Here is a 24,264-nt window from a genome sequence, read left to right as displayed (position 1 = left end):
TTTCATTTATAGTGAATGAATGTTGTATTACTGTTGGCTGTCTTTATGTTAGTTTTATGTTACCTGCCTAGGGACTGCAGATGAAAAGTAGTTATTGTTACTAATTCTGGCATATTTACATGGTGTATATTTATACAACAATGTCCATGAATATGCATGGTCCCTATTAAATAAACCAATAAATAAAAAATAAAAAAACAGTCATAAGTAGCACGGGTATATTTGTAGCAATAGCCAACAAAAACTTTGTATGGGTCAAAATTATCGATTTTTTTTTTAAATGGCAAAAATCATTAGGATATTAAGTAAACATCATGTTCCATGAAGATATTTTGTAAATTTCCTACCGTAGATATATCAAAACTTTAATTATATGCATTGCTAAGAACTTCATTTGTACAACTTTAAAGGCGATTTTCTCAATATTTAGATTTTTTGCACCCTCCGATTCCAGATTTTCTACTTGTTGTATCTCGGCCAAATATTGTCCTATCCTAACAAACCATACATCAATGGAAAGCTTATTTATTTATTATAAAATTATGATTGGTTTTGTGGTCCAGGGTCACATATACAGTGGGGCAAAAAAGTATTTAGTCAGCCACCAATTGTGCAAGATCTCCCACTTAAAAAGATGAGAGAGGCCTGTAATTTTCATCATAGGTATACCTCAACTATGAGAGACAAAATACTCGAATGTATTACTTTTATGACATTCGAGTCCACATTAGTCAGAATTAAATAAAAAAGGCAAGTAAAATTCAGAAAATCATAATGTGAAGTAAATAATGATGAAATTACTTTTTTTTATGATCAGTGCCATAATGAACAATGATCATTAGTCATCATAACCCTTTTATATTAACAGAAATTCGTATTGTCCAGATCAACTTCATTCACACTGGCTAAACCATCAAAATGCAGTCAACTGCATGTATAGGCAATGTATGGCTAAACCAAAAATTTTATTTTTGGTATGTTTTCTTTCACCCTCTTGTGTTTACATGTAGTGTAAAACACTTCTGTACTAAGTCTAGTGCCAGAAGTCATCATTATGATGACTTGTACGAGGTTAGGTCATTCTGCGTGACTTAACCCAGTAATTTCCCTCAGTTACGTGGGATGCCAGTCTAATGACATAGGAATAACACAAACATCAGTGGATGCTCGAGCACGTGCGCGCTTCATCACGGTCTGAAATATTAGCGCGCGCGCCCTTTCCAAACAAACTCTAATTCAGAACCATCGAAACACAGACGACGGAACGTTCACTCGCTGCCTGTAAAAAAACCACATTCCCGCCCAGAATGTGAGTTGAGGAAAGGAGAGTAATTTGGAGTTTAGGATCAGAACTCGCAGGCGAATTATTTTCATTAATAATCTGACGGCACTTATAGTCAAGTCCAAAAACTTGGATATAGTTAAAAAGCAAACCGTTTCAAATTGGGAAAAGTGCTTCAAGGATAAACAATTCCACACGTCTGGTCGTTGAGTAGCCTGTTGGAAGGTTTTCATCTCCTTAAAACTTTTAAAGGTTTATTTCTTAACCAGTAACCCACGATGTAGGTGCATCTCTCGAGATAAATAACTGGTAAGTCTGTTTCATCAACTATAATCTTATAAAGAAAAGCTGTTTTAGTAGGCTATAATTCTAATTCGCACATACAGAACTTTACTGATTTTTTATTTCGTTACTTGTACAAAATGTTACCATGGCAATAATTTTCCGACAAGTCACTGTAAAACCTTTATTTATTTCCTTTCTTTTTTTATACGACATTAGGGACTAATGCCAAGTCACCGAACGACTTAAAACTATGGCATAACTGTTCGCATGTATGTTTTTGTATTTTCGTAAAGTAGTCTGCTTTAATTCAGGCTATATCGTTGCAGTCAGAGTCCGTTGATTAATATAGCCTACTTGTGATAACCTAAAAAAAAAACACCCGATCACACCAAATGTTATACAATAGCCTAAAGCTAGTCTCATTATAATTCAAGTGGAAGTCATAACACTTTATGGTATTGTGCCTGATTTTTCTTGTGTCTGCATGCCATATGTTAACTTCTGTGGTGGTAAAGTTTAAATAAGTTAATCTAAGAAATAAGAACACAGATAATTAGGCTATTGCAAAATAGTCACTGATAATATAATATAGATAGATATATAATTTTTTTTTAATATGACCTAATTCATTGCAGTATTGGCACAAAAACATTAGTGAACATTTCTACACCTTCACAAGCTAAAACCACATCCATGTCTCCTTCAGATTCAAAACTGTTTGTGTGATACAATCCAGCATACCTTTGCTATAAAAACATCTTAACTTAGCCTAAAACTAGCTTGCCAGTCTCCCAAACTGGTCTGCTGGCAGGTTTCATGTTGCTTAGACCATCTTAAACTACCTTAGACAAGATTAAACTAGCTAAAACAAAATCGTACTAACCTAAATGGTTTAAAAACATTTTGCGCAGGCATATTAAACCACATTTCCACTTCTTACTAACTGCTGTCAAGTCAGATAATATTTTCTTTGGTCTGTTTTTGTTTCTATTTGTTATCAGGAATCATAATGTGTGAAGAGGTGGAGTCCTTTCCCAACTTTCTCACTGGAAGGTGCTCATAGACGCCATCTGGCTGTTCAAAAGTGGTCGCGGAGACTGTGTGGAAAATGGATGACGAGCTTGAACCTGGCATGAATGTTATTATAGTTAGCCATTACAACCACTCGGGCAAGTGGGGAAGGCCAAAAAGCACTGGTACATACAAGACATCCTTCCTTATTTGCATCTGTGCTCTGATCGTGTTGGAGAACATCACTGTACTACTGGCACTATGGCGCAACAAGCGTTTCCACAGCCGCATGTACTTTCTCATTGGCAATCTGGCACTTTCGGACTTGTTAGCTGGAGTGGCGTACGTGGTTAACATATTCACCTCTGGCCGCAATACTTTTTTCCTCAGTCCTGGCCAGTGGCTGCTGCGAGAGGGGAGCATGTTTGTGGCACTTAGCGCTTCAACCTTCAGCTTGCTCGCTATTGGGATTGAGCGCCACATGACGATGGTTCGTCTACGGCCGTGTGAGACCGCAGGAAGAGGGAGGTTGCTAGCTCTCCTGGGAGCATGCTGGGCTGTTTCGGTCCTGCTGAGCGCCTTGCCTAGTCTCGGCTGGAACTGTTTGGGCCGAGTCCACACTTGCTCCACTGTCCTACCACTGTACGACAAAAGCTACATAGCCTTCTGCATCAGCGTTTTCACAGCCCTTCTAGCGGCAATCGTGGTGCTATACGTGCGCATCTACCTGCTAGTGACTTCCAGCGGGCGTAGAGTGAGTTCCCGGCCATCGGATCACTCGCTCGCACTTCTGCGCACGGTAGTGATAGTACTGGGAGTTTTTGTGGCCTGTTGGGCTCCCCTTTTTCTGCTATTGCTGCTGGATGTGGGATGCAGTCCAGAGCGGTGCCCGGTTCTCCATAAGGTGGACTGGTTCATTGCTCTGGCCGTGCTCAACTCCGCCCTCAACCCGCTCATCTACACGCTTTCCAGCCGTGAGATGCGGGCCGCCTTCTTCCGCGTGTTATGCTGCTGTTGCTGTCCAACGCAGCTGGACTCTATACCCACAGTGGCAGGGGCTGCACTCCCGGGAACCGTCATTCCCACAGCAGAGAACAGCAAATCAAGCATGGCTGGGGCGGCAAGTGGTGCAGCTAAGTCCTCCCTGATGCGAGGTAAAGTTCCCACCCCGTCAAACTCCCACCATCAGCATGGGGACACGTCGCCACCGGCTGTCACGCACCCCTCGGGGCCAGGTGGCCTACTGTCTGCGGTGCTGGTTAAAGCTGGGGCACTTCCTTCTTTGGGGAAGTTTTGAAAAAGATACTAGTGGAGTCAGCACAAGAGAGCGGGATTTTGTTATTTCCCAAGATGTTTGGCGACGGTTCTTTGCAATTATAGACTGTTCTTCAGCTCTCTGAGGATTACAAAACATGGATTTGCTTTCATACAAAGGCATCCATCCTTTGAGATTTCAAAGAGCAACAAACTCAGTCAAAGTGAGATTGAACAAACGCTGACCAAAGGATACACAAACTGAATCTACTTCTACATGTATTAATATTTATGAAACTGAGCATGTGCTGTGAGCACATAACATAGAGCCACTACAGAATGTAATCACTCGAAAAGCTTAGGTATGCAATCTTTTTTTATCAAAATAATCCAATTTGCATGAAGGAAAACACCTTAACAGTATTATGCATTATTATAGCACTCTGTGTGTATGACTGACCTTTAACATTTTCCCACAGTTTATTACTAGACAAAAAACATTTTGAATAGTTTGCTACCTATTACACAAGATGGCTGTAATTTACTTTAACAAGTTGAGTGTTTTAAAAAAGACTGTGGATGTTTATGGTTAATATTCTGTGGATCGGTTTACATGGCAGAATGTAAGATGAGGTTGTTGCATTGTGAATGTGTTGAAATTTTGATTGTTCTTCTCAATAGTACTTACTAACTGACATAAAACTGCCATACATTTTAAAGTGTGACTATAATATGTTAGTGTGAAGAAAACCAGGCATCTTATTTTGAGGTTGCCTTGTCTGTGCTTTTATTTGCATGTAACCACTAGAGGGAGCTGTGACATATGGAAATCGGCTGCACCACAGAGCAATAGTGAAAGCGCTGCAGCGCACACACATTTTATCTGAATGCAGTCCGAGCACTATTATTTAGTCACTTGGTAGATCCATCATAGTAGCATCGTAATAAATGGGTTTGCCTGTAAAAAAAATCATGATCAGTGGCACAAATCTTTGAGTCATAGTGCAGTAAATACTAACCAGAGCTGTGCATACATGTGCTAGTTTAGATCAGAAAGGTATTATCGGATATTAAGCTCAGTTGACAGCATTGGTTGAATGATTTTCAACATAATTTTGAGCACATCTGGGTTACAATAAGGTATTTAAAATGGGAAAATGAATTGGGCTAATCCATAAACATTAAAAAACTAGGGATTATTATAGTATAACCACAGGACATAAACAAAATGTATGTTATCAGTTTGTGGACATTTTTTTCCCCTGGTAATCAACATTATGCCACAAATGCTGTTCAATGAGCTCTACAACTCTACAACTGGTTAGTCGTACTTGAATCAGTTAGATAAAAGGCAGGAATTGTCCCCCAATTGTAAGTTGCTTTGGATAAAAGCGTCAGCTAAATGACTAAATGTAAATGTAAATGTAAATGAATTGCTTATTCATACTGCTTGCATTGTTTGAACAAAAAAAGAGGTTCAACATGAGTTTTTGTTCACGTTGAGAACATTGCGAGAACAAGTGACATTTTGTTGAAGAATGGTTTTTATAGCATTTGACAAGTGTGACATTTCAAGTAATTTACCATCCTAAGCTGTAGACGCTCTCTCTCCATCATAGTGATCTTTGCAGTCAGGTTGAGGAAAATAAATAGAATGTTAAACAAATCAAACTCATTAACAAGGCCTAAGCGGTTTCCTAGGTAAAATCATGTCTGCTGGCATCCCATAGCTAAGAATTCAAAGACACTCAGTATCACCAAATTCATTTGTCAAGACATTTCACACCAAACGATTGAAGTGCCATGAAGAATCAACATCAACAAACGGCTAAAGCATGATGTGTAATGTGTAACCTTGAGCAAAAACACAGCAACCCACAACGCAATGACAACAAGCTTTATACAAAGTCTTTGAAATAAGCGCACGCCACATAGAGGACATTAATCCTTTAAAGTGAGGTGTTACACACTTGCCACACACAATATGCCTCTACACCTCATGTAATGAATGGCTCTTTGCTCCAATGGATCAAAGCGCAGACCACTGAGCTATTGTGGATGGCCACTGTAGGAAACTTTTTCCTCGTCGAAGCAGAAAACCAGGAGACGTTGGGATATCTTTCATACAGAAGTCACTCTTTATTGAGGACTCGCTGTGCGTCGCTGCAGTCATCCAAGTCTGACTATAGCTCGGCACAGTAGAGTTTATATACATTTTAAGGGGGCGGGATTCATTCAGTGGAGGTGGAGACAATCTAAACAAAGCATGCAAATGCAATACAGGAATCAGCCCGTTACCGGAATTTCTCCAGCCCTGATCTCATCAGCATAACAGTGTCATTCAAATGCATAGGTGCTAATCCAATCAGTCTGACAGTCCTAATACAATCAGCATAACTACTCAAAGACTGGGGCAGAGGCACCAAGAGCCATTACAAACAAAAGGTGACTTTCTCAGTAATTTGGTTCATTTTACTAACAATAAGAGAACAGGAACAGACAGAAACCTCTTGCCACACCTTGCTTAAGACAATCATTTGTCCGATGCAATATACCCTAAACGACTTCACTTTAGTTTTTCATGTGATGCTATGTCAGAACATAGGATCAGCATATTTAAACAGATTCTTCAATTTGTAATCCCACAATTCCCCCTTTGAGAGTTCTAATAACTCTCACAAAATACAAATTTAGACACTTAAAAGTTCATTCTTGTAACTTGTGATCGTTACAGGCACATAGCACTTGCTCTGTGTTGATTGTCTGTAGTGACGAACGGCATGTTGACACAGAAACAAACATGCAGCTAGGGTCCGTTTAGTTCTTACGGGTAGTAATCTTTTCTGGTTGGAACTGTAATTTCCCCATGATGGGCATGGGTCAGTTGTTGAATTAAACACTTGATACTGTGGACGCATAGATAGTACACCAGTAGGAAAAACAACAGCAGAATAGCTATTTCCTTGATCCACAGCCAGGGTTTACCTAACAGGTTTCCGAACCATGAAGAATTGTCATCAGTCATCTGGTGTAATTTTGCTGAAAGATCAAGAATGTCAATCTTGATCATGTTGATGGATGACTGAAGTTCCCGTATGTGATTCTCTGCGTTGTGTATTTAATTTTTTTCCATGACAGTTGGCTTGGTAGGTGTTTGAACAAAAAAAGAGGTTCAACATGAGTTTTTGTTCACGTTGAGAACATTGCGAGAACAAGTGACATTTTGTTGAAGAATGGTTTTTATAGCATTTGACAAGTGTGACATTTCAAGTAATTTACCATCCTAAGCTGTAGACGCTCTCTCTCCATCATAGTGATCTTTGCAGTCAGGTTGAGGAAAATAAATAGAATGTTAAACAAATCAAACTCATTAACAAGGCCTAAGCGGTTTCCTAGGTAAAATCATGTCTGCTGGCATCCCATAGCTAAGAATTCAAAGACACTCAGTATCACCAAATTCATTTGTCAAGACATTTCACACCAAACGATTGAAGTGCCATGAAGAATCAACATCAACAAACGGCTAAAGCATGATGTGTAATGTGTAACCTTGAGCAAAAACACAGCAACCCACAACGCAATGACAACAAGCTTTATACAAAGTCTTTGAAATAAGCGCACGCCACATAGAGGACATTAATCCTTTAAAGTGAGGTGTTACACACTTGCCACACACAATATGCCTCTATACCTCATGTAATGAATGGCTCTTTGCTCCAATGGATCAAAGCGCAGACCACTGAGCTATTGTGGATGGCCACTATTGAGAATATTCATTTGTCTGTGTGCTTGTCAGTGCTGAGGGGAGTCTCAGTGGCTGAATACATCAGACTGGCACATTGCTTGGCCCAGCACTCAGTGTGAACAATGACTCCATCTGGACCAGCGACTCGGGATGTGCCAATACGAGAGCACTCAATTGATTTTCTCCCATTCGGGGACCAGGGGTCACATTTAACAAGCTTTCAAGGGTTGACTGAGGTAGAAGGTGTTTGTGTGTATGTGTGTTGCCTGGGAAATGTGTCAGGAACAAGATTTAGAAACCATAATGATGTCCTTGGTGCACTTCTGGTCAAGGTTTGGTATTGGACCTCCTCATTAGTCAGAGACCAGGCTTACTAACCCAAGACCTGAGATTGGGTGTAGAACAATTATCATTAGCTAGAGCATTGGGTTTAAAGGGAAAGTTAACCCAAAAATTTAAAATTGTGTCATTTACTCTAATGTTGTTCCAAACCTGTATGGCTTGCTTTCGTCTGGAGAACACAAAAGGAGATATTTTGAGTGGTTTTGGTCCATACACTGAAAGTCAATGGAATCCAAAACAATCTTTCTTTATATGGACAAAAACATTTCTCAAAATATCTCGCTACACAAAAGAAAGTCATACAAGTTTGAAACAACACAAGGGTGTGTAAATTGTCATTGAGTTGGCCAAAATTGTTGGTACCATTTGCTAGCACTTATTAGCGCGAGGCAGGATCCAGCATCCTTGCCTCAAAACCAAATACTGATCCAAACTGGATATAAAAGCAGGGATAAGATGCTTCAGTGCCAGACTTTGACAAGCTGTAGCCCGGCACAAGCCCAGTCGTCTTATTTGACATGGCAAGTGCCAATGAAAGGGTGCCCAAATTATGTCATAGTTCTTTTAAAAAAATGAAATCAACAAAATTGTGGAATACTAAAACAAAGGGTGGTTCTTCACTGTAAGAAATACTGCAAAAAGTGGACTTTTAGCTTGCCTTTGGGCACTACCCACAAAGGTACACTGTTGCAACTTATTTACCCTTAAAGTGTGTATATTAGTACATTAAGAGGAAGGTAAACCAAAGATGTGCCCTCAAGTGTTATAAGTTAAAGCAGGGGTGTCCACTCCTGCTCCTACAGGGCCACCTTCATGTATCTTCTTACTCTAATCCTAATTAAACCACCTGAAGCTAATCAAGGACTTCAGGATCGCTGGAAACTCACAGGCATGTATGGTGGAGCTAAATTTTGCAAGATGGTGTCCCTCCAGGAGCAAAGTTGGACACCCTAGAGCAGTGATGGGCAAACTTTGCCCCTTTGATTTTAGGTGTAAGTTTAGGTTAGGCATAGGGTTTGGCCTGTGATTATTTGATAAGAATCTTGTCTCAAGACCAAGGATATTGAACCAGGAACATTCCTGCTTGGCTTAATCACATCACAAGAACACCTGAATTACTATCCTGAGACCTGGAATGATCTGTCCTTAACCTCTGAAGTAGAGCTGAGGATACATTCAATCCTCCCCCAGATCCCAGTCTTTTTCAATCCATAACAATAGCCTTCAGCTGGTCCTTATGCGAACGGCATCTGACTGGGCTTTAGGAGATAAGCTCTCCAGGATGAGGTCTTTATCTAGGCTAGCTGCCCACAAGGGTGGGAGGAGAGTTCAAAGGTCAGATGTCAGTAAATTAATAGATGGTATAAGTTGCCAGTCCTCACCGTAATGAAATCCAGATGACACGTCGCTTGAGTGCCGGTAACACAATAATGACAGTAGCTTTTGCGAATGCTATTGATTTTTTCCACCCTTCGGTGCACACCTGGGCCCCCTTTTCACTGCTCGGCTTTTGTCTGAGCTTGCGGCTAAGAAATGCCTCTCTTTGTAAGGCCTAATTATTCCATGACTAGTAAGAGCCTAATTACCAGAGGAATTAGTGCGGCGCTCATTGTGAGGAAGACGTCGTAGGGCTTTTGAGGTATTGACACAGTAGATGAGATCCTCCTTTCAGCTGTTTAAATTTTGACCGATCTCTGGTTACAGTCTAGCAGACACACCTGTCGAAACGGCTTTCCCTCCAAGACTGAGTGTGCGCCTGTTTGTGGAATGTCTGAGCGAGATTAATGTGTCTGTCTCTGACAATGTGATACGAGGCGCTCGAGACGCACATGTGGACATGCCTGGATGTGTGTCAGAGCAGCTGGGAACAATCGGAACAAGTAGCCAACACAGAAGCCACTAGCATTGGATGCCATCCACTTTAGGATCATACGTTTTTGGGCTTGATTGAGATTGGTGTGGTTTGAGTGTGAAATTATTCCTGGCTCTGCTCTGATCGCAGGTGTCTTTTTCAGTGAGCGCATCTGATAGATTATTATGTGCTGCCAAATATGCACACATGCACAATAGTGAGGCATAACCTAAATTGTGATAGACATCTCGAAGCACACCAAAATGTTATTGCATTAAAAGAAATGCCAAAAATGTGCTTGCAAACAACCCTTAATTTCCCCCCGTTTTATCTCACCATCTTCCGTACCGAAGATGGAGGGACGAGGACTGATCTGAACCACCTTCCCCACCCGTCACACCAGTAATCATTCTCCGCCGTTTCATTTGGCAGTGTAATGAAAGCAATCCCAGAACGCTTCGCTTCGGCAGAACAGAGATAATGAGGAAACACACACACATGAACACACAAACATCCCTGCATGATTTAGGAAGACGGTCTTTGGTGGGCCACAATGGGAAAAGCAAAAAGTTCACAATCGTGCTTAACATTCAGTCTTTGCAATCTTTTTGTGCATGGCACATGCTCCCAGGATACAAAAAAAAAACCATTAACGCATCTTTCTGTCAATCTCAACACCATCTTTTTTGTCTCTTGATAATAAACAATGTGAAGCTATTAAAGTAATATGCATGGCAAGCTACAGCAATTAAATTGACTACTGGTGCTTGCTACAATATCAGTGTCGTAGCTCATACACTAAGGTTTAAGTATTTACGTAATCTGTGGTTACTACCGGACGGTTACTTTAAAGGGTTAGTTCACCCAAAAATGAAATTTCTGTCATTGGTTACTCACCCTGATGTCATTCCAAATGAGCAAGACCTTTGTTCATCTTCAGAACAATTAAGATATTTTTGATGAAATCCGAGAGCTTTCTGACCCTGCATAGACAGCAATGCAACTGACACGTTGAAGGCCCAGAAAGGTAGTAAGGACATTGTTAATACAGTCCATGTGGCATCAGTGGTTCAACCGTAATGTTGTGAAGCTACGAGAATACTTTTTGTGCACAAAGAAAACTATTTCTTCTCTATCATGTCAGTCTTCAACGCACGTTCACGAGAGTACCATGCATGCGTTTGGTGCTGCTGATGCAGGAGCCGGCATTCTGACAGAACCCAGAGGCTTTGCGGCTTGTTTGCAAGCAGACGAATGCACACACATGCGTCGTGGTGTTCTCGTGAACGTGCATCAAAGACTGACATGGAAGATATTGTTGAATTAAGTCAACAATTCAAACAAAAATAACGACTTAATTCAACAATATCTTATCTTCCACGTCAGTCTTTGATGCACGTTCAAGAGAACACCACGACGCATGTGTGTGCATTCATCTGCTTGCAAACAAGCCGCAAAGCATCCACCTAGAACTCCCCAACAAGCACCCAACTACCCAGAATTTCCTCAAATCCACCTAGAACACACTAACAACTATTTAGAACATTGCAGGAACCACCTAGGACCCCATAGCAAACACCCAACTACCTAGAACACTCTAGTGGGCACTAAGAACATCCTAGCAATAACTTAGAACTTAGCAACAGCCCAACGACCCAGAATTCCCAAGTGGCCACAGAGAACACCCTAACAACCACCTAGAACATTCTCGCATAAAGCTTGCCACAGCGCACCGGCAGAAGTAATGATTTTGAATGCATCAGGGAAAAAAAACAGCAAGAAGACTCTCTTAACATTATAATAATTCATTGGTAAGTGTTTTCTGAATTTCGGGCTACAGTGATGAAGTCGACGACACTGTCATCTCCACAGTGGACGTTCACATTTCATACGGATAACATAATCTGAAAATATTTGTTTTCCATTTGAATTGGTTCATTTAAATGTAGATATCTTCTATAGATATATTTTTCATGTCTGTGAGGCAATAATACATGGAGTTTCGGTTCTTCGGCTCCAGACCTAGACGGCAGAAAGAAACACCCAACTACCTAGAACACTCTAGTGGGCACTAAGAACATCCTAGCAATAACTTAGAACTTAGCAACAGCCCAACGACCCAGAATTCCCAAGTGGCCACAGAGAACACCCTAACAACCACCTAGAACATTCTCGCATAAAGCTTGCCACAGCGCACCGGCAGAAGTAATGATTTTGAATGCATCAGGGGAAAAAAACAGCAAGAAGACTCTCTTAACATTATAATAATTCATTGGTAAGTGTTTTCTGAATTTCGGGCTACAGTGATGAAGTCGACGACACTGTCATCTCCACAGTGGACATTCACATTTCATACGGATAACATAATCTGAAAATATTTGTTTTCCATTTGAATTGGTTCATTTAAATGTAGATATCTTCTATAGATATATTTTTCATGTCTGTGAGGCAATAATACATGGAGTTTCGGTTCTTCGGCTCCAGACCTAGACGGCAGAAAGCACGTTTTCTTGTTATTTTGAGTGCACACAAATAAAAGTAGACCTTTCACAGATTCGAAAGATGTATTACTCATATCTATATGAGCAAAAATGATGGAGTATTTTAAGTTCAATGCAAATTATTGCAACGGTGCTTCCAAGTTAACTGTCATGCAGTGAGCGCGCTACTGTTCAGCTTCCACATTCCGCACAAACACTTCAATAGCACATTTTTCTAGGTTAACGTTAGTGCGAGCGGCCATGTAATGTTGCTGCTACTTACATGTTTTGATGATAAGCCATGTTTAGTCGATGAAAAAAATTAACGTTTACATGTCCTGACTGATGTACTGTAATTACCACAGAGACCAGCTGTTAATGATCTGTCCGTCAAGGACTACGCCACTTTCTGTGATTTCTTTTATGCAACTAGGCAACTAATGAAATTTTGATCAACAAAGCCTCTTTTCATCGACTAATGGCTAGTTGACTATTAGGGGGCAGCCCTACCTACAAATCACTTATAACCAGAGACGGACAAAGTACTCACCTCCATTACTTGAGTGAAAGTACAGATACCGCTGGTCAGACATTACTCCATTACAAGTAAAAGTTGTAAAGACAGATTTTTACTTAAGTAAAAGTACAGAAGTACTTGCTTTTAAAAGTACGTAAGTACTAAAAGTAAATTTCCTTTTCCAAGGTATTACCTTACCAAATAAATCATGGTAATAATCAAGTTTTTTTTTTTGATGCTGCAATACCATGCCAGTACTGTGGTATTTTTAAAAGTATTTTACAAAAACGGAACACAAAAAACAAGCACAAAACTAAACAAAAAATACTTTAACCTGTTTTATAACATACACATATTAAATATGGCTGAAAATCAAACAAATGTTTACCCAAAATAAAATAAAGTTAATAATAATAATAAAAATACTTTGCTCTGTTCTATGAAATGTAATAACACATTATATGACATATCAAATTAAGGAAATAGATGTAAGATATACATATATACAATGCACAATGATTAAAAATTATATTATATAAAAATTAAGGAACCTAATGTATAATATACCAAATTAAATATATATATATTTATTATATATTATAAAATATAAATGGAAATAAATGTAAGATACAGATATGTATAATGCAAAATATAATTACATTTAATATAACACATTATATATTATATTATATATAAATGTACAGTATATATTTATAAAATACACAATTGAAAAATATAATTATTATTTTTATAATTTTAAGAACTAAATATAAGGTATATACACAAGTAAACAAATGTAAAAATATTGAAAATATTAATATATTATTATACAAAATTAAGGAAATAATGTAAGATATACATATATGAAATGCACAAAAAAATTTAAAACATTATATTAGCAATCTTTTCTTTTTTTGAAACAATTATTTTCTTTGAAAAGATTAACTCTACTGAGGGGTGAAAAAAATTGTAGGTAAGAATGAAGAACAAAAACAACTAAGATACAGACAACTAGACACAAATGAAGCAAAACACAAGGCAATTAGCTGAAATGGGGTAATGGGGATGAGATTTGTTCACTTAATTTAACGGTAATGGAAGGAATGGAGAAATAAAATGTTGCTGTGGCTGATGGAGGAAGAGATGCAGCGCTGTACCTCAGAGAGAGAGAGTAGTCCAAGCGACTGGTCTCGCTGTTTCGTACCAAATAACTGCACTCCTTACAGAGGGTCAGCAGGGACTCGGCCTCTGAGCGCGAGAGAGCGCCGTGATACCATCTGAAAGACAGCATGCACGCAAAGAGGTCAGCAAATCATAACAAGTCATTAACATATAGAGGTCTTAAAGGTACAGTAACAAAAACAGCTCATTTAATTCTAAGGGTCAAAGAGGATAGAAAATATTCCTTAGAAAACAAAATCAACGGTTTAATCATACTTCAAATGTGTTGAATATGACACCTGTAAAATGAGCATGTGTGTTCGTGGCATGTTTTCCTGTGAGACCCCAGCTGCCGTCTCATATGTCTGGGGAATTCTGTATCCTGAACAGCTGACTAATTTGCAGCAATATTTTGGATGCACTTGACTGCACTTTCTAATGGCCCAAGCCTGCACACCGCCCACATTAATCATATTCTCATAGCCATAAAACAATAACACACTAGGTTGATGTTCCCACAGGCGCGAGACGTCACACTGAGACCATCAAGTGCCTTGAAAATGTCAAAAATGCTAATTCTGTCACCAGTTACTCACCCTCATGTCGTTCCAAACCTGTATGACTTTTTATTTTCTCTGTGGAAACCAAAAGAAAAAAATGTCTTGATGTTTTGGACCCCATTGACTTTCATTGTACCATTGCGGCATTCTTTGAAATATCTTCCACAGAGGAAAGTACATACATTCAGGTTTGGAACGACATGAGGGTGAGTAACTGATGACAGAATTTCAATGTAGTGGCCACAAGATGTATTATGGGATAGCATTCTAATTGCGGCATTTTTAGCTTAGCTGTCTCTGTTCCTCTCTTAATTCTTTCTTCAAACCTCTAATGGTTTGTGGTGAGTGCTGGACGTACACTTGTTTCTCCAGGGGCAGGGTGGGATCCACTCTCTCGCCGATCATTGAATGAGGTTCGCTGGGCTTGCGTAGCTTCATGCTGCCTGTGGTTGGCAGAGGCCTGGGACACCTCAGGCGCTCTGTAGGAGAACAGGAACGGTCCCACTCAGCACCCTCAAACTGCACTGCATGGGCACAGTGAGAGAAAATGACTTAATTCAATGTCAAAGAGCAGTAGAAAAGTGATTGAAAAAGTTTGTCAGTTTTATAACATTGCATAGTAACCAGGAATGACATGACAAAACAATAAAACTCGTTCATGATAATCACAGATTTAGGGTTCCCATGATGAATGGTTATGTGGCATAATGTGAATGCAGTTGACAAATTGGTTTCTGTCTTAGAGAATCTTGTTTCTCAAAGTCCAAGAGGGTCCTTTAGGTGCCGTTTTGCAAATTCCAAGTGTGTTTTCATGTGTCTCCACTGAGGAGAGGATTGACTTTGGCCACACCGCCATAAAAACTGGACTGGTGGAGTGTTGCAGTGATGTTTGTCCTTCTGTAGGTTTCTCCCATCTGCATATATGATCATGGAGCTCAACTAGAGTGACCATCAGCTTCTTGGTCACCAGTCTAGACAAGGCCCTTCTCCATCAATTGCTCAGTTTGGCTCAGCGACCAGCTCTTGGAAGAGTCCTGGTTGTGCCAAACTTCTTCCATTTGAGAATTACGCAAGCCACTGTGCTCTTTGGAACCTTCAGTGCAGCAGGAATTTTTTTGTTGCCTTCCCCAGATCTGTGCCTCGACACAATCCTGTCTCTGAGCTCTGCAGGCAGTTCTTTTGAACTCATGGCTTGGTTTTCGCTCTGATATGCATTGTCAGCTGTGAGGCCTTTTATAGAGAGGTGTGTGCCTTTCCAAATCATGTCCAATCAATTTATTTTACCACAGGTGGACTCCAATCAAGGTGTAGAAACATCTCAGCAATGATCAAGAGAAATGGGAGGCACCTGAGCAAAATTTCAAGTTTTGTTGCAAAGGGTCTGAATACTTGTGTAAATGTGATATTTCAGTTTTTTTCTTTTTAATACAATTACAGACATTTCTAAAATTCAGTTTTCACTTTGTCATTATGAGGTACAGAGTGTAGATTAATAAGAAAAAAATGTATTTAAACAATTGTAATATCAGGCTGCAACATAACAAAACTGAAAATTGTGTATATGAGTCACATCATGCCTGGTTAGGACAGTTAACAATACTTGTATTGCAGAACAGGAGGAGTCCAAACCAAAACAGCAAGGAGTAACAATAGAGGGTTGTAGGAAATTAAGGTGGCACGTTTATAACGCAAACATACCAGGTTTCAGAGCCAAAAAAACATCATGTGAAAAGAGACCTGTGGATCCAGAGGCGGGGTGGAATCAAACTCAAGTATCAATCAAGCAGGGATGCACAAGTTTTTGGCACCTTATCAGTTATTGACCAATATTTTTACATTTTGGCATTTAATTCTACATGCTTCTTTCTCACATTGTAACATTTAGATTATCATTGCCACCCCTAATTCAACTTGCCGTTTAAATCTGCCAATATTCAAGTCTTGAAGTTTAAATCTGCCAATATTTTTTAATTTATCAGTAAATTTATCATTAGGATGGATATTTAATTTTGCATGCTCACTTGTTTTTACATTTAGTAGGGATGCACGATATTATCACGCGATTAGATCACATCAGCAGTGTGGTCATTCTTGAAGCAAACTTTTGCCTGAACGGTGATTAGATTCTCTGTTTTGGATCGTTGAATGCAAGTACAAAACGATGTGTCCGTTGTATGATTGTGTCAACAGTACAGCAGCAGAAACAGCCTCCCCTGGGTCCTAATGCCCATTAAATAAGGCCTTTTATTTATTTAAAATTATTGATTTTAGTTTTTAGTCTTTTAGAATGACAAAATCCACCATTTATTGATGATCGAAATGGAAAATGGAATGGACACAAAATGGAAATAATTATCACCTTATCTGGAATTAGCTTTTATTTTTATATTTTCCATTTTTATTTCAATTTTAGCATAAGTTTAAGTAATTTTTATTGCTTTTGTCATTTTTATTAACTTTTGTATTTTTTAAATATTTCAATTTTGCCTGATTTTATTTTAATTAATATTGTTACAACTTTAAATCAACTTGTTCTCATTTTTGTTTAAGTTTAAAATTTTCATCTTTCATCAAATAACGTTTATATCAGTTTACTTCAGCTTTATGTCAATTAACGAAAATGATTTTGAATAGTTTTAGCTAAGGATAACAACACTGATATTGGCTAGAATTGTAATATGGTGTCATCCCAAGTGACAACAGAACTGGAAGACAGAACTGACCCCATGCAGTCATCACATGCTACTGTGATGAGAGCAGCATGAGTGGGAGCGATTTAAATCAAATGGGAAGCAAACGGGAGGTTTCCAGCAAAACAGTGACTCAGCAAGCTCGACAGATACAGGACACTGGAGGGGCAGCAGTGGGGAGGAGGGGTCAAAGTTCACCTTGCTCGCCAAAGATGGGCTCCTCCTCCAGCTGTCCGACCGGAGGAGGCCACGGCAGCTCGGTCAGATCTTTCACATCTATGTCGGCGAAGAGCGAGCGTGTGATGCAGAGAGTGAAAGACAGAGAGAGAATGGTGAGAAACAGATAACTGAGAAAAGAGAGACAATCCACCGATGTCAGTCTTCACGCATTGCTTATCAGGCCGGAAATGCAATGTGAGAGCTGACTCAACATCTAATTACCATCTCAATCCCATAAATCTCATTACCAACACCTATATACACACTCAAACAGGAGCCACTGCGATGTATTCATGCTAGAGATGCACAGTTTTCTGCTTTTGAATTCCAATACTTTCAGAATATGTAAAGAATTCCATGAAGAACTTAATTGATGTATGTTCCACTAAACAACAAAAGTGCAAACCTTATCTTATTCTCAGATAATTTTAGGAATTGTTTTTATTTAACTACCAATTCAGCTAGTTAGAATGGGTAAACTTTAAAAAGTAAAATTATCGGCCCAAAAATTCCACATTTGTGCATCCCAATCATCTCAATTCCAACTCACACACTTAAATGGGGCACCTTGTAACGCATACAAGCGCATCACACTCTCAAACAGGATTACAAGATGAAGAATAGGCCATAGGGGAGATGTGTGACATCTTTATAAACAGACCACCATCCGACGCCTCCACCTCCTTCATCGCGCCCTCTCGAAAAGAAGACGACGGGGTGATGTTTGGAAAAAAGAAACAGGCGGGCCCATACATCCCCCCGCTGACTGGTGAATTATTGAAGAGAATGTCACAGACTCTTTCGCCCCGCTCCCTGTGCATTATTGATGCCTGGCGCGGTACAATGGTCCCATCTCGAGAACTAGAATCAGAGAGTGGACCCACTAATCCTCCTTCAAACCCGGCTAACCCTATAAATAATCTGCCTAATTCCACCAATAATGCAGATGATTTCACAAATAATCCAGTGTAATTCTTAATGAACCAACTGAAGTGACCAACCATGCAGATGAGCTATACTACACTATACTACTACATCTGGACTCTCTCTCTCTCTATATATATATTACAGTGTTGGGGAAAGTTACTTTTAAAAGTAATGCATTACAATATTGCGTTACTCCATAAAAAAGTAACTAATTACGTTACTTAGTTACTTTTTATGGAAAGTAATGCGTTACGTTACTTTTGCATTACTTTTTAAATCTGGACAGGGCTTGCTTGTTTGTTTTTAAAATAAAAAAGTTTTATTTTTGGCAAATATAAAAGCCTTTTCACACCAAATGTGAAATGAATAAGCCTCAGGCTGAAGGGAAAGTAAATTTACGTCCGTACAGTAGAATGCAGAAGAAGAAATTTCAACACACTTCAGCGATAAAAAAAGATTTTTGATGAAACAAATGTTTGTCTAGAGTAATTTTTGCTTATTAGTACGATTGAACTGGATCATCGAAGGTCAGAAGCAAAGACATTGGTTAATAGAATGGGATTAAATACATAAAGGATATTTGTGTTTTTTAACATTTAATTATTGTTGCATTATTTTTATTCATTTTGAGGAATACTGAATTAGTTTTTTTTTTGTTTTTTGTGAGTGAGATGAATTAATGCATATACATATTTATTTTAGAGTAACATCTTCTGATTTCTGTCACCATGGCAACACCAGAGCTGTCAATCAATTTGAAAAAGTAACTCAGATATTCTCTTGTAAATTAAAAAGTAATGCATTACTTTACTAGTTACTTGAAAAAAGTAATCTGATTACGTAACTCGCGTTACTTGTAATGCGTTACCCCCAACACTGTATTTCAGTGTGTATTAAAAAGAAAAAAACAACATGACTTGGGCCCAACTTTGACAATCAGCCAGTGATCAGATACTTTAGTGTGCAAGTTGCACTTAAATACATGTAAATGTGCACCAACAATTTGCAGACAAACAAAACTAATCACATTTTTTCCCTTTGTCCTCTCATTCTATGCTATATTAAACCCCAAGGGGTGTTTGAATTTAAAGCAAGCATGAAATCCAAACTCTTCAAGCAGATTAAATTCAGAATCAAGTAATCCATGTAAATGCTGTGACAACAGGGGGCCCTGTGCAATTAGTATGCTGGCTAGTGCTAATGCAATTAGGCAAACCAGACAGCTAGAGCTGGGAGCCGTGGACATCGAGGAAGGGCCCGTATTTCCATTTTATTCCAGAGGACACAAGTGTGCGTATCAGAATAAGAGAAATAAATGTTTCTGTTTTCTAATTTAACAGTCTTAACTTTATACACTGAAAATAAACCAAGAAAAATAAATGTACTGTTGCTATAGGGACTTCTGTCAGTAAACAAGCCTAGAGCAGAGAGGCTGTTGGAAAAAAATAACCATTTAGAGGAATCTCTTAGGTGGATCCATCAAAGTGGCAAGATGAGGAACACAATGGACCACCTAGAGGAATAAAACGCTCTCATTTGAGGGTACATAAACAAGCATGACAGGCAAATTCTCTCTGAATGTCCCAATGGAAATACAAGCAAACACTTTAGACAACTCGTGCATCTTCGGAAGCGGAGCTGCACGGAAACTTAAAAAAAATGTTGTGCACGCCACCATGCGAAACGACTTCGCGCGTACTCAAAGCGAACTTGCGGACGCTTGAGTATAAATCAGCCTTGAGCGTGTGTGCCTTAGATACAGTGAAGACAGCACGTTAGTTTAGAACTCTTCTCATTTTTTTTTATTGTAGAGAGTGTGTTAATTTGTGCAATGATAACCTACCAGAAACGTAAATTATTTTTTAAATATATTAGAATGAGTACATTACAATATAAATTTATTAGAACAAGTACATTATTATTTATGGGCTTAAAAACAAGATGCAAACAATCAGAATATTGTACCTGGTGGGGAGTGCACAATGTAAACATGAAACATATGCAATTACCTATATTGTATTGTGGTACAGTTATGGAGGCCCTTCATAATGCAGAGGTCAACTACCTGCTCTGCCAATAGTTAGAAATGGCACTATAGTAAGCAGTGTTTAATAAACAGCTGTTTTTCTAAATTCTGCTGAGGTGAAATTCAGTGCAGTCATGTATCGTGATACGTATCGTATCGTGGCCTCTGTATCGTGATACGTATTGTATCGTGACTTTGCTGGTGATACACAGCCCTAATATACACATACATATACAGTGGTGTGAAAAGGTGTTTGCCCCCTTCCTGTTTTTTAAAATTTTTGCATATTTGTCACACTTAAAAGATTCAGATCATCAAACAAATTTTTATATTACACAAAGATAATGCAAGTAAATACAAAATGCCGTTTTTAAATGATTCTTTATTTTATTAAGGGAAAAAAGCTGTCCAAACCTGCCTGGCCCTACGTGAAAAAGTAATTACCCCCTAAATGTAATAACTGGTTGTGGCACGCTTTGCAGCAACAACTGCAATCAAGTGTTTGTGATAACTGGCAATGAGTCTTTCACATCGCTGTGGAGGAATTTTGGCCGACTCTTCTTTGCAGAATTGTTTCAATTCAGCCACATTGGAGGGTTTTCGAGCATGAATGGACTGTTTAAGCATCTCAATCGGATTTAAGTCCGGACTTTGATTTGGCCACTCCAAAACCTTAATTTAGTTTTTCTTTAGCCATTCAGAGGTGGACTTGCTGGTGTGTTTGGGATCATTGTCCTGCTACATAACCCAAGTGCGCTTGAGCTTGAGGTCACAAACTGATGGCCGGACATTCTCCTTCAGGATTTTCTGATAGAGTGCAGAATTCATGGTTCCATCAGTTATGGCAAGTCGTCCAGGTCCTGAAGCTGCAAAGCAGCCCCAGTATGTATATATATATACATATATATATGTGTATATATATATATATATATATAGGCTATATGTTGCTCCATTTTGAGTTAAATCCTATGAAGAGTGTTAAATCAATTATGAAGTTATGCTTCAGTTAGCATACTACTGTAAGATGTCAAAGCAGCTTGCTAAGCTACAAAAACATTTTTGTCCTTTTAGAAATCAGTGAGCTAATTAACATATGACTGCTATGTAAGTACCTTTTATGTATTTAGCAACTTGATGGCAGTGCTTTTACTCATTTTACATTCAAAGAGCTTAGCCAATCAGAATGTTGGTCATTAGCATACACCAAAAGTGAATTTAATTATTTGCACGAGTAGATACAACATACAAAGTCAATGCAAATGTGCGAATACACATGAATTTGCACAGGCCAGCATGAAAGATGTGAATTGTGTGACGCAATAGCCACAAACATGCGATATTCGTCTCAGTCGTGTCTTCTGCTCAAGTTGAACAACTCAAACTCAAGCGGGACATTCGAATGACGTGTTGTCGCGCAAGCCAATCGGCAAAGAGCTTATTGACACGTCCAGTTGTATCAGAAAATGGAGGAAAGCATGCACAATGTTTTTATTCATGTAAGTGACGCGAAAAACATCCCGTGAGTAATCTGGAGCGATTTCACATTCAGAGAGTCTAGCCAATGAGAATGATATTCATTAGCATATGGTCTCAAAGATACAGTAGCAAAATGTAACATAAGTGGCCCTCAGGAAAAAAGTAACATTTTCCCAGCTGTTTGCGCTAGTTTTTGGCATGATCGCTCAGTGTAATTCGTATAAAACATGTCCCAAACTCCTTTGCTTGTGTTTTGACATTTCTTGACAACAGATACTTTTGTTTTCGTGATGGTGGTGCTGTTGCTCATTTCACAAAGAGGTTAACTAATCAGAATAGTAGTTATTAGCATATAGCCTTAAAGGTATAGTAGCGAAATGTATTAACGTCAATGTCCCTGAGGGGAAAAATAAGATTTTCATTAGTTTTTTTCGTAATGGTAGCACTGTTACTTATTTTACATTCAAAGAGGTAAGCCAATCATTATAGTGGGTCATTACCATATAGTCTTAAATAGGGATGCATGATATTGGATTTTTGCCGATATCCGATATGCCGATAATGTTCAACTCATTTTGGCCGATAGCTGATGCTGATACCGATATATAATTATTTTTAATTTTGGTTAGTTTTAACTTATTTGTTATTCTAACTTATTTGTTAGAATTAAATAAACAATAATAAAGTACTTTTATAATGATAGTACATTGAAGATTTGAAAATAATTATAAATAAACTATATATTAAACCACTGCTTTTTTTCCAGAAAGATGCAGTGGTAACCTTAACATTTTATTTTATGATTTAACATTTGTAAATGGTCTAAAGCAAAAGAGTTGTAAAAAATCTGAAAATCTTTTAGAACTCATAATTAGTTTAAAATATATAACATATTACACATTAATGAACAAATCAGTATATGTATAATGATTTAATTTAAGTATCATGTTTGAGATTTTTTTTTTTTGTTCACGTAAGCTATAGCTTCTGACCTTTAAATCAAAACATACTTATGATTTATGGCATCAATTACTGTTTTATTTAATCAGAAACAGTCTAAATATTATTTGTGTATTTTGCTTTCATTTTATTAGAAGTAGGCCAACAGTGCCCCCTATGGAATTAAAACTCCTTACTGAGTGGGCATTAGGACCCGGGGCAGGCTGCTGCTGCTGCCACTGCACATGCTATTACGGATTACTGTATCATACACCGAACGTGTCATTCTGTACGTGCTTTCTTCGTTTAAATGCAGCGATCCAAAACAGTGAATCTAATCACCATTCATGCAAAACTTTGCTCCAAGAGCTGACGTGATCTAATCACTAGCACACCGTGAGCACATGTGAGTTAATGTATTCTTCTTATCGGCAAGACATATCGGCATAATTTTTCATATCGGGCCAATGCCGATATTTATATTTAAAGTCATTATTGGCCGATTCCGATATTGGTCTGATGCGATATCGTGCGTCTCTAATCTTAAAGGTATAGTAACACATACTAATACTAATGTGTCCCTCAGGTATAAAATAAAGTTTTCACAGCTGTTTGCAATGCTTTTTAGCACAATCTTTCAGTGTTATGTCGTATAAAACATATCCCAGACTCCTTTGCTTATACGCTGACATGCCTTCACAACAGATGGTTTGGTTTTATTTGCATTTCAGCTCCATTTTCCATCTCGGTTCGGTTGTTAAAAGTGTGACTATGACGGTAAAATCTTGGCCCCAGTCCAGTGAGCCTTAATTAGGCCATTGCAAAGCTGTCACTATCCACTCAATTACCCCAATCACTTAAGCCACACGGCTGCCCGGCACGTCCCTCAAGCCTCTCTGCACTCATTACCATGCTAATCAACCGCAGAGATGCATTCAGCAACACGCCACAGACTGTAGATCATCGAGTCACACCGGTAGAGGATGTGAACGGTGGTATAGCTGTCCGTCATTTTGTCCATCAATACTTGTATGTGTTCTTGACTTGGTTTTGGGGTTTAAAGGAGTCACAGAATAAAGGATTGTGCAAAGTGGAAAAATAATAGACGTATTTTCGAATGTGTCCCCTTTAAAACTTCTTACACACTTTTCTTGGAAGGCTTCGGCCCAAACCGAAGTGCCATTGGATCAATTGTGTGGAGGATTTGGTTTGGCTGCAAGGGCTGCTGAGGGAACATGGTTGGTGTGAGTGAAATAGAGAGAGAAAGTGGTGGCTCGCATGTCCCGGGTCTGTCAAGCGGCTGTAAGCAAGCCCGGGGGAAGCGAGAATGGCTCCTATATCAATTTATTTCTCTCTCTTTCTCTCTTTTTCTCTTTGTGACAGTAATGAAAAGGCATGTCCTGGTAATTCGCTCTCGTGCAAATACACTGAGGCAGGAGAGAGAGGGATACATGCGGGGGGGATGGAAGAGGGAATATCATCTCACTTAGGAGGAAAA

At 38.8% G+C, this 24,264-nt stretch overlaps 2 protein-coding genes and 1 long non-coding RNA gene across 5 annotated transcripts in view; 2 read left to right on the top strand and 1 right to left on the bottom strand.

Annotated features, from left to right (window-relative positions):
* The first annotated feature begins 40 nt into the window (after window positions 1–40).
* Window positions 41–11,766, top strand: LOC107593357 (uncharacterized). Its single transcript, XR_001610070.1, has 3 exons — window positions 41–200; window positions 1,494–1,499; window positions 11,756–11,766. It is a non-coding gene; the product is annotated as an uncharacterized lncRNA (long non-coding RNA).
* Window positions 1,282–4,300, top strand: s1pr3a (sphingosine-1-phosphate receptor 3a). The gene is made up of 2 exons (XM_016283040.1): window positions 1,282–1,591; window positions 2,569–4,300. The coding sequence occupies exon 2, from the start codon at window positions 2,676–2,678 to the stop codon at window positions 3,873–3,875; it is 1,200 nt and encodes a 399-aa protein (XP_016138526.1). The 5' UTR covers window positions 1,282–1,591; window positions 2,569–2,675; the 3' UTR covers window positions 3,876–4,300.
* Window positions 11,767–13,728: 1,962 nt separating the features above from the next.
* LOC107593316 (SH2 domain-containing adapter protein D-like) overlaps window positions 13,729–24,264 on the bottom strand; it is a 32,052-nt gene continuing 21,516 nt past the window's right edge. For 2 of the 3 annotated variants that reach the window (XM_016282987.1, XM_016282989.1), the window contains 2 exons: window positions 14,848–15,013; window positions 13,729–14,045 (listed from right to left, as the gene is read on the bottom strand). In XM_016282987.1, coding sequence (XP_016138473.1) covers window positions 13,811–14,045; window positions 14,848–15,013 — 401 coding nt within the window. In that variant the 3' untranslated portion in view covers window positions 13,729–13,810. Of the gene's footprint in view, window positions 14,046–14,847; window positions 15,014–17,377; window positions 17,456–24,264 lie in introns of all 3 variants that reach the window. The other variant, XM_016282988.1, reaches the window with a different exon arrangement.

The sequence above is a fragment of the Sinocyclocheilus grahami genome, unplaced genomic scaffold (genome assembly GCF_001515645.1).
Source record: "Sinocyclocheilus grahami isolate Dianchi unplaced genomic scaffold, SAMN03320097.WGS_v1.1 scaffold169.1, whole genome shotgun sequence".
Taxonomy (NCBI): domain Eukaryota; kingdom Metazoa; phylum Chordata; class Actinopteri; order Cypriniformes; family Cyprinidae; genus Sinocyclocheilus; species Sinocyclocheilus grahami.
The sequence above is the reverse complement of the archived record's forward strand: the minus strand, read 5'-3'. Positions and strand labels throughout refer to the sequence as shown.